The 14,026-nt window shown below is 39.0% G+C and overlaps 3 protein-coding genes, 1 non-coding gene and 1 pseudogene across 5 annotated transcripts; all 5 read left to right on the plus strand.

The window, feature by feature from the left end:
- The first annotated feature begins 964 nt into the window (after nt 1-964).
- Nucleotides 965-4,684, plus strand: LOC113336095. 2 transcript variants are annotated; one of them, XM_026582085.1, is made up of 4 exons: nt 1,228-1,358; nt 2,134-2,212; nt 2,366-3,114; nt 3,944-4,684. In XM_026582085.1, the coding sequence occupies exons 2-4, from the start codon at nt 2,174-2,176 to the stop codon at nt 4,428-4,430; spliced, it is 1,275 nt and encodes a 424-aa protein (XP_026437870.1). In that variant the 5' UTR covers nt 1,228-1,358; nt 2,134-2,173; the 3' UTR covers nt 4,431-4,684. The 2 variants fall into 2 exon arrangements, with proteins under 2 accessions (XP_026437869.1, XP_026437870.1); XM_026582084.1 differs by lacking the exon at nt 2,134-2,212 and having other exon boundaries at nt 965-1,358.
- A 118-nt stretch (nt 4,685-4,802) lies between these two features.
- Nucleotides 4,803-7,245, plus strand: LOC113336094. Its single transcript, XM_026582083.1, has 3 exons — nt 4,803-5,465; nt 5,807-6,552; nt 6,635-7,245. Exons 1-3 carry the CDS (start codon nt 5,178-5,180, stop codon nt 7,131-7,133), a joined length of 1,533 nt encoding a protein of 510 aa, XP_026437868.1. The 5' UTR covers nt 4,803-5,177; the 3' UTR covers nt 7,134-7,245.
- A 397-nt stretch (nt 7,246-7,642) lies between these two features.
- Nucleotides 7,643-9,292, plus strand: LOC113335888 (annotated as a pseudogene).
- A 168-nt stretch (nt 9,293-9,460) lies between these two features.
- LOC113335938 (tetracycline resistance protein, class B-like) lies at nt 9,461-13,994 on the plus strand. Its single transcript, XM_026581947.1, has 4 exons — nt 9,461-10,010; nt 10,145-10,583; nt 10,954-11,705; nt 12,333-13,994. The coding sequence occupies exons 1-4, from the start codon at nt 9,985-9,987 to the stop codon at nt 12,823-12,825; spliced, it is 1,710 nt and encodes a 569-aa protein (XP_026437732.1). The 5' UTR covers nt 9,461-9,984; the 3' UTR covers nt 12,826-13,994.
- Nucleotides 13,697-13,769, plus strand: TRNAF-GAA. The gene has a single exon. It is a non-coding gene; the product is annotated as a tRNA-Phe (tRNA).
- Nucleotides 13,995-14,026: the final 32 nt, after the last annotated feature.

Below are 14,026 nucleotides of genomic sequence, written 5' to 3' on the forward strand. Positions count from 1 at the left end.
TGAATTCATTCCCGTTACAAACAAAAATCTCAAAAAAAAAAAAAATCTCAAAAACCTTCCCACATAATCGATGAGTTCAATCTAAATAAAACCTAATTTCAAAATTCGAATTCAACAAATTAATTAACTATATTAATTAACCTAAACTGATTAATTAATGTTAATTAAGTAAGGATAGATTAGGCATTTTGAAATTAAATGGTTAAGGGGTGTTGTGTTTTACTTCATAATGATACGAGTTTTGACTTATTAGGTATATCCCAATTAATCTGGGTATACCCCTATTTGGCTAGGTTTTTTTTTCCCTGCTGATTAATGACATTTTGAGCTTTGAATCCAAGGAAAATCTTAAGCATAGATAGAACAGGTTTATTATAGGTGCCATGTACGGATAAACCGTGATGTAGAGCCATGTTGTGAAGATGAGTCGTATCGCCCATATCAGAAGTACGTGTATATCTTACACTAGAATGGTGTACATGTTAATATGCTCACATTTTACGTAGAATCTAACTAGACAGTGACTACATGTTTGTTTGCATCTGATTCGAAATTTGGATCTGAATTAATTCATGATTTAGCATGAGTTAGATGACGAATCATTTGTTTTTTATTTTGATTCAAATCTGACTTAGTATCTGACATAGACTTCACCCTTTATTCCAATTCGGTTGAGCAAGGTAATAAAACAGACCGAGCCACTGACACGAATATATAGAAACACCTTCTAGAAAAACTTGTAAGATTTACATTCAATCTTGGCTGCGCCCATTCATTTGGACCCTTGGGTTCTTGTTACACGTCTCATGTGCCATGAACTCCCAAATCAACACAAAAAATTGTCATGCGTACAAAAACACAGACACCGTCACACGTGTCATAAATCCACTAAACCTGTCCCACAAATTGTGAAACCAAAATTCTTACCCGAAGTTCCCGTACATTCCTTTTCCTTTACCAAAGTCTCTGAGTCAAAAGTCAGACCAAAAGAAAACCCAAGAACATGGAAGAAAATCATTCTCCTCTGTTTCTTCCGTCCCTGAATCTCTGAGAAACCAGAGAAGATGAAGATGAAATCAGAAACATTAACATTGGTGTTGGTAAATCTAGCAGGAATAATGGAAAGGGCAGATGAATCGTTATTACCGGGTGTTTATAAAGAAGTTGGAGCAGCTCTACATACTGATCCAACTGGTTTAGGTTCATTAACTCTGTTTCGTTCAATTGTACAGTCCCTGTGTTACCCATTAGCTACTTATCTTGCTGTTCGTCATAACCGTGCTCATGTTATTGCTCTTGGTGCTTTTCTTTGGGCTTTTGCAACTTTCTTGGTTGGCATCTCTTCTACTTTCTTGGAGGTAGGTGGTACTCTCTCTCTCTCTCTCTCATTTTTGTTGCTTAATTTGGAATTCCCCCACAATACACAAATTGATTGAACTAAAGTATCCATCTATTGTTCCTTAATTGAATTTGCCTAAGTTGAATTTCCCTAGCTTTTAGTTAATTTCATAATTATAGATCTGTTTATTGTGTTCGTACTTCAGTGGGATTTGGGTTTCAGTTTTGTTTGTTGGAAGTTATAATTTGTAGATCCAAAATCGATTTTCTTCTTTTTGGAAAATGGGGTTGTTGGTTTATTGATTTACTAGTGGGAAAACTCCACAAAGTTGAAATTGTTGAGAAAATTGTGTATTCATGGGGTTGATTATAATAAGAACAGCCACTGCTAGGACCCTAGGGGCAAGGCTTATTGATTAGTTAGTGTGAGATACTTGGAGTCTTGAACATGTCTAAATTTCATCATCTGCAGGAATATTTCTGTTTTGGTAGTGAATTTCTGAGAAGAACTGTATGTATATGCATATGGCAGACTGCTCACAGCTAGAATGGGTTAGCAAATTTTGCCAAAAGGGAGTAGATAGATAAACTAATTGTCATTTCGATCCACTTAAAAATCCTAAAACTTGAGAACTGTATGGTTTACATAGGTAAACACAGTCTACTAAGAACAGCCACCCCTAGGAGTCTAGGGGATAGGCCTATAGTGTTAAACAACTCAGTTGGTGTTCCTCTATAGATTGGTGTAGGGTACTTGAAGTCCCGGAACATGTCTGAATCTCATCCTCTGTGCAGACATTTCTGTTGGGATTGGGAGGTTTTGAGATAGAACTGTATGTATGTGCATACAACAGACGGCTCACACCTAGAACGGGTAAGCAAATTTTGCCGTAGATAGGTAAACTAACTGTCATTTCGATCCACTTAAAAATTCTAGCACTTGAGAACTGTATGTTTCACATAGGGAACAGATGCATTTTGCATTTTGGTGTTTGTTATTCAAGCTGTTTGATGTTTGATATTTTAGGTGGCTGTTTCCCGCGGTTTGAATGGGATTGGACTTGCTATAGTTATACCAGCTATTCAGTCCCTTGTTGCTGACTCAACTGATGACCACAATCGTGGTGTAGCTTTTGGATGGCTTCAGGTAACAGGAAATATAGGGACAATTCTCGGTGGTCTGTTGTCGGTTCTTCTAGCTTCCACGTCATTCATGGGTATTGCTGGTTGGAGAATTTCCTTCCATCTCGTTGCGATTGTTAGTATTATTGTTGGAGTTTTAGTTGGATTATTTGCCAAAGATCCTCGGTTTGTAGATAAAAGTAGTACAGATGGTTCAAGTTTAGCAAAATCAGTATTGTTAGAGTTCAAGGAATTGTTTCGAGAAGCACAATCGGTGATGAAAATTCCATCCTTCCAGATTATTGTAGCACAGGGAGTTAGTGGATCATTTCCATGGTCCGCTTTGTCATTCGCACCAATGTGGTTGGAACTTATTGGCTTCACTCACAAACAAACAGCACTTCTCATGGGTATGTTTACAGTTGCTAGTTCTATTGGGGCACTTTTCGGAGGAAAGATGGGAGATGTGCTCTCTGTCCGTTTTCCAAACGCAGGGAGGATTATTTTGTCTCAGATAAGTTCAGGTTCAGCTATCCCACTTGCAGGGATTCTGCTGCTAGGTTTGCCTGATGATCCCAACACTGCATTCAAACACGGCCTGATTTTGTTCATCATGGGTTTGTTCATAACCTGGAACGCTGCGGCTACAAACAAGTAAGCCTCTTTTACTCCCATATTTGTTTGATTCTTTTGAAGTTTCGTAGGTTAATAAACAAATAAATTTCTGGCTGAACCCTGAGTAACTTTGAAATAATGAGCCATGATGCCGTTGGTATCGAAACAAAGCATAGTGACATGGCCAAAATTACTTCCATGCTGCGTTACACGGATACTTCAGATGTATGCTCGTGTCCCGTGTCCATACGTATGGACACAGATGCTGACACTGACGCTCCTTGGACACAGGCAATTAAAAATTTATTACTCTATTCACACAAAACTCTTCTGCTCTGTGGCTGTAAATAGAAGGCAATTTGATGAAGAGAATGCAACAGTTGCAATCTCGTCACTAGTATTCCTATTGAAGTAAGACCTTAGTACTGGCTCATTATGACCAACTTATTTTGTAAGCAACGCAATCAAAAATCTAACTGTATAACCAATAACCATGTAAGTATTGTCTGCAACACTAAACTTTTGCTGAGTACTCACTTTTGTTCATGAGAGTACTAACTTATGAATGGACAAATAACATTGTGTCATCATTTGTATTTCTGCATATCTTATAAAATTAGTAATATTTTATGCATACTGTCGTGTCCTCGAATCATGAATTTTCAGAATTGCTGTAATGGACACACGGAAACGTTTCCGTGTCGGACACCCGTGGCAGTTTCCATGTAACGCAGCTTCCATGATTAGATGTCATTGTTTGCTCCATTTCAGAGTCACGTCTTAAGTCTATTGGTTGGTCTGTGCTAGGTGTATTCAATATTTCTAAAACTTATGCAATTGCTGATATGAAATTGTATGTCGTATCTAGTCCAATATTTGCAGAGATAGTTCCAGAGAAATCTAGGACGAGCATTTATGCTCTGGATCGATCTTTTGAGTCTGTGTTAGCATCTTTTGCACCTCCGGTAGTCGGACTTCTATCACAACATGCTTTTGGTTATAAACCGATTCCTCAAGGATCAAGTCTGTCAGTTGAGGTAGAAAGAGATAGAGAAAATGCTGCATCACTAGCCAAGGCCCTGTACACAGCAATAGCAATTCCAATGGCTCTTTGTTGCTTCATTTACACATTCCTCTATCGTACTTACCCAAGAGATAGAGACCGAGCAAAGATGAACGCGCTGATTGAATCAGAAATGGAGCAGTTAAAGTCGGAAAATCTTCCAACTGTAGGAGACTATTCTCAAGTTCAGGTTTATGAAAAAGAAACTGTGATCGATCTTGATTATGGAGCGGAGGAGGATGGCCTTGAAGGTGATGAGAGTGATGAGAAGACCCTACTTACTCGTGAATAAGAATCAATTGGGTTTAATATACCAAGCAGGTATTATCTTTCATATTTTGCAGAAATGTAATTTGTTTGACCTCTTGAACAGCAAAAGATTCTGTAACTATAATAAACTGATCAGTCTAGGACATAGTAGGATCAATAAAATAGTTGTTGTTCCACATACAAATATCCTTAAAAACGATTGAACCCGCTGTTCAATCAGACTGGGCAAGAAAATTTTGTACTTATAACAGGGTGTACAAATATAACTTTTTAGAAGAGAAATGTTTGTTATTGTTGTTCAGAGACAGGGTCTTGGGCCAATGAAGAAAAGTGAACAGATCGATTTGCACCTAATGGTGAATGTGGCAATGGTTCCAGTGGATCCACCACCACCACTTCAGCAGTCCTTGCAATTTTTGGCTCATTTTCTGGCATGGAGGCTCCCACTCCCAGTATTTGGGTACTACAACTGCTAGTGCTGGGATTTGTCTTCCATCTTCCCAGAAATTGAATGCAATCCAAAAGCAATCGCACGTGCCACATCTAGATCCCAAATATTTTGGAGTCAAACTCTTTTATTACACCAACGAAACATCTCCTAGATTCTAGGCTGTCACTATCACTTTCTACTTCATCAGGTCTGACTCTCTGAGTCAACTCATCTGGTCAGTGTTTTAGTCAACAGAAAACAAAGAACACCTTTCATGGATCTCCTCTGTTTCTTTTTTCTCTAAACCTCTGAAACCAGAAGAGACAGAGAGAGTTGAAGATGAAATCAGAAACATTAACACTAGTGCTAGTGAATCTAGCAGGAATAATGGAAAGAGCAGACGAATCTTTATTACCAGGTGTCTACAAAGAAGTTGGAGCTGCTCTACATACTGATCCAACTGGTTTAGGTTCATTGACTCTGTTTCGTTCGATAGTTCAATCTCTTTGTTATCCATTGGCAATGTATCTAGCTGTTCGTCATAATCGTACTCATGTTATTGCTCTTGGTGCTTTTCTATGGGCCGCTGCGACTTTCTTGGTTGGATTCTCTTCCACATTCTTTCAGGTATGCAATTTCCCAAGTTGTAAAATACTCCATATTCATTGATTTCTAACATTAGTGATGCCGTAATTTCATTTTACTTGTTCAGTTTTTGCCTTTATGGTGTTGGATTTAGGTTTGACTTAATGGAATTTAAGATGCCCAGATCCAAAATTAATGTTAATGGGGGGATATGTCCTTTCACAGATTTTCGCATTACAAGCACTGTATTGTATTACCTTATGATGTTAGTGTGTCTAAATGTCAGAGTATAGGCCTAATTTTCCACTCACTGTTTTCATTTCTGGTGCACTTGACTTGACAATGCCAAAATGGGGAATGCTGACATTTCTTATGGTATTTAGGTGGCTGTTTCGCGTGGTTTGAATGGTATTGGACTAGCTATGGTTCAACCAGCTATTCAATCCCTTGTTGCTGACTCAACGGAGGACCATAACCGGGGTATGGCTTTTGGCTGGCTTCAACTAACAGGAAATCTTGGGGCAATTCTTGGTGGCATGTTGTCAGTTCTTCTAGCTTCCACTTCATTCATGGGCATTGCTGGTTGGAGAATTGCATTCCATCTTGTTGCAATTGTAAGCATCATAGTTGGAATCTTAGTGCGATTGTATGCCAAAGATTCTCGGTTTATTGAGAAAAATTGTGTGGATGGGGATTCCAGCACAGGAAAATCATTACAGTTGAAGGAGTTCTTTAAAGAAGCAAAATCTGTGATGAAAATCCCGACATTCCAGATTGTCGTAGCCCAGGGTGTTACTGGATCATTTGGAGGGGCGGCTTTGGCGTTCATACCAATGTGGTTAGAAGTTATTGGCTTCTCCCACAAAGAAACGGCTTTTCTCATGAGTATGTATCCAGTTGCTTGTTCCATTGGAGGACTGTTTGGAGGAAAGATGGGAGATATACTTTCTGTCCGTTTACCGAACTCTGGCAGGATCATTTTATCTCAGATAAGTGCAGTTTCATTCATCCCACTGGCATGGATTCTGTTGCTTGGATTACCTTATGATCCCTCCACCGCATTTAAACATGGCCTAGTTTTGTTTATCATTGGCCTGTTCACGTCGTGGAATGCTCCAGCTACCAACAAGTAAGACTCTCCATTTCTTCCCATTTTCCCCTTTATGAGATTTACTTACTTGTGCAAGTGCTGACCTCTATGTTATGTGCAGTCCAATATTTGCAGAGATAGTTCCGGTGAGATCTCGAACAAGCATTTATGCTCTGGATCAATCCTTTGAGAATATATTAGCATCCTTTGCTCCTCCAGTTGTTGGACTTCTATCCCAGCATGTTTTTGGTTACACACCCGCTCCTCGAGGTTCAAGTCAATCAGTTGAAGTTGAAACAGATAAAAAAAATGCAGCTTCGCTAGCCAAGGCACTTTACGCTTCAATAGCTATTCCTTTCACAATTTGCGTCCTCGTTTACTCCTTCCTATATTGTACTTACCCTAGAGACAGAGAGAGCGCAAAAATGAAGGCGCTAATTGAATCTGAGATGCAGCAGTTAGAGTCAGAAAAAGTTCTAATGGAAGGAAAATACTCCCAGGTCCAGGCTTCTGAAGCTTATGAAAAGGAAACTGTGATTGAACTGGATTACGAAGTAAAGGATGGACTCGAAGTCGAAGATAGCGATGAAAAGACACTACTTACCCATGGGCAATCATGATAAACCTGAGATTAGAGAATTGGGGGACTGACATTGGTATTTGTCTTATGTAAAATAGTTAGAATTGGGGGACTGACATTGGTATTTGTCTTATGCAAGATTTTGTACTAACAGGAAGTGTAAGAAATTTAATGTCACAACAATTCTAACTGAAACAAAGACTACATTTTGGGATTCTTTTCACCATTGAAGAACTTGCAGAGAACGGCCAAAAACAAAAAATAATTTCCCACCAAAAAAAAAAAACCATTCCCCGAGTGGCGGAAAGTGTTCCTTCGGGTCCTAAACTACAGAGCCTGTACAAGTAGATCGATAATACTGAGATCAGTGCTGGGGTATATATACCAAGCGCAAGTTTAATTCTGATCGATGTGGGACTAACATTTCATAGCATTATAAAAGCAAGTGAAAGGCCAAGGCTTTGTTCATTTCCCCGTTTAGTAGTCTCTCAACCTCTCTCTCTATGTTTCTCTCGTTTCCTGATGAAGTGAAATTTGAAGAAATGTGAAATGTCAATGTGGAGACTTCCGGAAGAGATTCAGGTAGATACTTTTCTCAGATTACTACCAGTTAATCCACTTTCTAAACCTAGTTTTATCAAGAATCACCTTGCTTAATCTTACAATTCAAAGTAACAACCCTAGACTCATGTTTGGTCAATCTCAGTATGAACCCTATGATCAATTCCGAATATTACCAATTCAATTTCAACACTACTCGACTGCGGAATATATCTGATTTTCTGATTGATTGAAAGCTAAACTATGTTAGATACGGGTTTGTTTATGATAGCAACATCTGTAGTTACAAGATGGTCATGATTTCGGATAATGAAAATTGGTTCTTCAAAAAAAAAATCAAATTCAAAATTGGTTTAGGGAAGATTCTTAAAGGGCGGAGTGCTGAACCTTTGCGTTTGGATTTTGAAGTTGCAGTGGAATCAAGCTTTCAAGTATTTGATTGTTAAGTGGGTAATTGCAGTAGAAAGATGCATTCATGGAGATCTAGACAATGTGTGTCCGACTTTATTACATTTGGAGAAAGTTGAGAAGACAAATATTGATTTACTAATCTGTTGTGGTGACTTTCAGGCTGTAAGGTATGACAAGGATTTGGAGAGTTCAAATGTGAAGCCAACATACAGAACTATGTATGGATTCATTCTGGAAGTGTTACCCAGGTCAAGAAGTTGCTCCATTTCCTACCGTCTTTATTGGTGGGAATCATGAAGCATCCAGTTACTTGTGGGAATTGTATTATGGAGGCTGGACACGGTACAATGCACGCCATTACCGGTAAGGACACTACAAGAGGCCTCCTAGCGAGAATGACATTCGATCTCTCTATCATGTGCTTGTGTACGGTTTCTACAAGCTCATGCAAGTTGAAGAACCTATCTATATTTTCCTTTCACATGATTGGCCTGTTGGTATCACCGACTATGAAAATCGGCAGCAACTGGTTCATTTCAAACCCTATTTTAAGAAAGAAATTCAAGAAAAAACTTGGGAAGTAAAGCTTCTGCAGATCTGCTAGAGAAGTTGAAGCCTCCTTACTGGTTTTCAGCTCATCTGCATTGCATATTTGCAGCATTGGTCCGGATGCAAATTTCTTGCACTTGATTAGTGCCTCCCTGGATGCCAATTTCTGCAGATTCAGTATGATGAAGAATGGCTTTCAATTACAGGGAAATTCAATCCTATCTTTCCTTCAACCAGAAATACCACATGGTTGGGGAGTGTCTATCTTGACAAGCAAGGTCGCGACTGGGTTAAGAGTAAGCTGGCAACAACTAGAGGCCTCAAGCCTTTTGATTTTGTGTACACTGTCCTTCCCTGCAGTCCCAACCAGCCGATGTCGAGGGGTTCCTTATCTGGGCAATCGGGAAACCCTCAAACAATATCTCCCATTGCAGCTTTTAGAGCTTCCATAACTTCTTGAAGCTGCAGTAGAATTAAAACATAGTCCTATGCCCTATAGTTCCAAACATATAGATGAAGCGGCTTCTGTTGGTGATGACGATGCTGCTGCAAGCCTGCAACTGATTATGTGGATGAAATTGAACTACCCGAAGGTGATGTGGGTACCTAACATGATAAGTTAAGCTTGTTTTGGGTGATCTTATTCCCAATGAGCATAATCTTACTCCTTATTCCTTACATTTCTTGCTCAACCTTAGATAGGATTGCTAGAAGAGCGTGATGTTTGGGGGTATTCAACCAATTTTTTGACGGTTTGCATCCCTCCATGAAACTTTAATAGACTGGATGTTGGTGACCCTTTATTATCAGTTGAGTCATTGTACATATTGAAACTCAACAATAGGTCTGATACATAAGAGCTTTTGTCATCTGCTAGTTGATGTTCAAAAAAATGAAATGAAATAATTTGATGATCTTCTATTTCTCACTATCTTAGTGTCTTGGGTTCCTGCTGTGGTTGCATTGATGGCTGTAAAGATGTAAAGCTGTTATTTCAGTCTTCACTAATGTTGTTTTTTCCACTTCCTATTCTGTTGTTGTTATTGTTACCATCGTTTTATTGTTGTGAAACTGGTATTGGAAGAGTTTGCATCCGAAGAGGAGAAGAAGATAGCAGAAGGTGGTGGCCTGAGTTTACTGGCATTGGCGGGTCTATGTTGGTTTCTTATGCAATTATGATAACCTGAGTTTACAGCAGCTCGTGGTACAGGGAAGCAAGATTTTGTACTTAGAGAAAGTGTGGAAACTTATTCTTAATCTTTCTAATTGAAACAAAGACCATGTTGCTTCTGTTGCGGAAGTTTGAACCAACGGCAACCTGGGTGAAGGCTCTCTCTTAATGGCACAAAAAATATTGTGTTATTAGAACAATGGTGAATCAGGGGCACAAATACTGGTATATATTAATCTGTTTTATTTTTTAATTTTATTTTTTTGATATCCAGATATTAATCAGTTTTATATTCTTGTGAATGGGTTGTGCTTTTTTTAGTTAATACATAAAATAATATTTCTTAGATCCCATTCCAGGCTGTTCCTTACTTCCTACTTCATCAACTGCCAAGTCAACTCATCTAGTCAGAGACAGTCAACAGAAAACAAAGAACACCTTCCATGGATCTCCTGTGTTTCTTCTCTCTATAACTCTGAAAACAGAAGAGAGACAGAGACAGAGTTAAAGATGAAGTCAGAAACATTAACTTTAGTGTTAGTGAATTTAGCAGGAATGATGGAAAGAGCAGATGAATCGTTATTACCAGGTGTTTATAAAGAAGTTGGAGCAGCTTTACATACTGATCCAACTGGTTTAGGTTCATTAACTCTTTTCCGTTCAATAGTTCAATCTCTTTGTTATCCATTGGCGATGTATTTTGCTGTTCGTCATGATCGTACTCATGTCATTGCTCTTGGTGCTTTCCTTTGGGCTGCCGCTACTTTCTTGGTTGGATTCTCTTCCACATTCTTTCAGGTACTTTCTCTTGATGTATTTTCCCAAGTTGTTTAAACCCACATTTATGTGGATTCAATAATTCCATTTGCTTGTTGTAGGGTTTGAATTTCAATTTGACTTTTTTGAATTTAAGATTCTAGATCCAAAATAGATGTCGGTGGGTATATGTTTGTTCATGGTTATTTACCGCTGTCTAAACATTTATCATTGGCTCATGGTGTGCCCACTCACCTAAAATCACACTCCACTATCTAGTACAGGAACTCGATGGCTGTTTGTGCAATGTCTAGATTTCATTGTCCATGCATAATTTCTTTCATTTTGGTGCACTTGAGAATGCCAAAACGGTGAATGTTGTAAGTTGATAGATTTTGTTTATGGTACTCAGGTGGCCGTTTCACGTGGTTTGAATGGTATTGGACTAGCTATGGTTACACCAGCCATTCAGTCCCTTGTTGCTGATTCAACTGAGGACCATAACCGCGGTGTAGCTTTCGGTTGGCTTGGGCTAACAGGAAATATTGGGTCAATTCTGGGTGGCCTTTTATCAATTCTTCTGGCTTCCACTTCATTCATGGGTATTGCTGGTTGGAGAATTTCATTCCATCTCGTTGCAGTTGTAAGCATCGTAGTTGGAATTTTGGTGCGATTGTATGCTAAAGATCCTATGTTTGTAGAGAAAAACAGTGTGAATGGGGATTCAAGTCCAGGAAAATCATTATTATTAGAGTTGAAGGAGTTTCTTGAAGAAGCAAAATCCGTGATGAAAATCCCCTCCTTTCAGATTTTAATAGCACAGGGTGTTAGTGGATCATTTCCATGGTCGGCTTTAGCATTCGCACCAATGTGGTTAGAACTTATTGGCTTCACCCACAAAGAAACAGCTTTCCTCTGGAGTATGTTTCAAGTTGCATGTTCTATTGGGGGACTTTTTGGTGGAAAGATGGGAGACATACTCTCTATCCATCTCCCAAACTCGGGAAGGATCATTTTATCTCAGATAAGTGCAGGTTCATTCATCCCACTAGCATGGATTCTGATGTTTGGATTACCTGATGATCCATCCACTGCACTCAAACATGGTCTGGCTTTGTTCATCATGGGACTGTTTACGTCATGGAATGTCGCGGCGACAAACTAGTAAGAGTCTCTATTTGATCCCAATTACCCTTTTTGAATTAAGGAGAACTTGTGCTGCTAAGTTGCAAAATGAATATTAAACCCAGCATATATGTTTGAGTTCTGAAATTAGAAGACGTTTGCCTTTCTGAAATTTAACCCACTCATATATGTTCTGTTTCATGCTTGCTTTTGGTACTCCTGAGAAACTCATCTTGATTGACCCAATGGATGGTAGCACTTGTTGTGAAGCTGCAATTTAGGATCCTGTTAGCGAAGAAAGTTGGCCTGTCCATGCTTAATTGTCAAGCTTTGGATATTAAGATATGAGCAGGTGGTTGTACAAACAATCTGGTAGAGACCATATTACTGAGAATCCTTGGTTTTAATATCAAGCTTTACCAAACACCATCTAGTAACCATTCTTCTTACTTAATCTCTGAGTGGCTTAGCTAATGAACCCCGGTGAATATGTACAATTGCATTTTGAAATGGCCAAAAAGGGCTTCCACAATTTACAAATCACGTTTATCCTCGATTCGAGTGACTTCTTAAATAATGACTGTGTGTGTATATTTTTCTTAGGAATTGATCTACTTACTTGAGCAAGTGCTGATATCTCATATCTATCATCTATGTTATATGCAGCCCAATATTTGCAGAGATAGTTCCCAAGAAATCTCGAACAAGCATTTATGCTTTGGATCAATCCTTTGAATCTGTGTTAGCCTCTTTTGCTCCTCCAATAGTCGGACTTCTGTCCCAGCATGTTTTTGGTTATACACCTGCTCCTCAAGGGTCAAGCCAATCAGTTGAGTTAGAAACAGATCGGAAAAATGCAGCATCACTAGCCAAGGCACTTTACACATCAATAGCTATTCCGATTACAATTTGTGCACTCATTTACTCATTCCTATACTGTACATACCCTAGAGATAGAGACCGTGCAAAAATGAATGCAGTGATTGAATCAGAAATGGAGCAGTTGGAATCAGATAAACTTCCAATTGAAGGGAAATACTGTCAGATTCAGGCTTCTGAAGTTTATGAAAAGGAAACTGCGATTGAACTGGACTGCGAAGTAAAGGATGGTCTCGAAGTCGATGATAGTGATGAAAAGACCCTACTTACCCATGAGTAAGTACGATATCCTGAGTTTAGGGCATTGGAGGATCTTTGATGGTTGTCTTATGAACAAAAGATAACACAACTGTTGATCTGCTCGTTCTGTAATTGACAGAAGCAATTCGGGTGAGAATGATTAATTTGTGATGAAGCTAAACATATAAATCCTGCTGTCAAAGAGCTTTGGGTGGTTGCAGTATTTGGTGGAATGGTTGGGATATGGGTGATGAGAAATGCTATCATTTTCGAAGATGCAAGTTGGTCTTTACAGAAGATTAAAGAGAAAATTGTGCAAAATGTGTATGAAAACGGAGGATGTCTGGTAATATGTTAAACTGTATATGAACTTCAGTTGCTCCAGTTTTGGGGTTGTTTGCAGGCATATCAGAAGGGAGAGAATTATTGAATGCAGATGGAAATTGCCAGATTCAAATCAGATTGGTGTGATGGGGCAGCTAGAGGCAATCCAGGTTTGGCTGGGGCTGGCTTCATTTGCAGGAAAGATAAAGGTGAATTTGTTTACGCAGTGTCTCTTGGTTTGGGAATTTCAGACAACTACGTGGCTGAATCGATGGTAATTCTTTTGGCTCTGGAGTGAGCATGTACAAGAGGTTTCTCGCTGTGCAGCTTGTTTCAGATTCTAAAAGTGTGATTCAGAGCTTTTTCAATAATGAAGTGCTGTGGATAATCGTAGCTGGTTGGAAGAGAATTAGCATCCAGTTTAGCCATGTGCACAGGGAGGAGGTAAACTTTTCGGCGGATAAACTTGCTAAGACGGGCCCTGCTTTGGATTGTGTGAGCTATGAATTTAGACCAGACTTTGGATTGCGGTATTAGTTCAGTTTGTTTTTAAAATATATTTAATTAAATATAGGAACACGTCAACAGCGGGGATAGCTCAGTTGGGAGAGCGTAGGACTGAAGATCCTAAGGTCAGGTGTTCGATCCATCTTCACCGCACAAATATTTTTTTAACTTTTTCTTTTCTAGCTTTAGGTTTTGTTGTTTGAGCCATTTTTTTTGCCTCATTGCCACAGGCTTGATATCTCTACAAATTTAGAGGATGAAACTTCCATCTCATATTGTTCTGTTAGTTTACCTATATATGTAGTTTTGCAAGATTTTGTAAAGATGTACACTCAAATTCCTTAAATCCATTGCTTCTGTTGGGAAAGTTTGAACCAACCTGGCACAAAAATACTACATTGCACACGTGC

This window comes from Papaver somniferum, unplaced genomic scaffold (genome assembly GCF_003573695.1).
Source record: "Papaver somniferum cultivar HN1 unplaced genomic scaffold, ASM357369v1 unplaced-scaffold_150, whole genome shotgun sequence".
NCBI classification, from domain to species: Eukaryota; Viridiplantae; Streptophyta; class Magnoliopsida; order Ranunculales; family Papaveraceae; genus Papaver; species Papaver somniferum.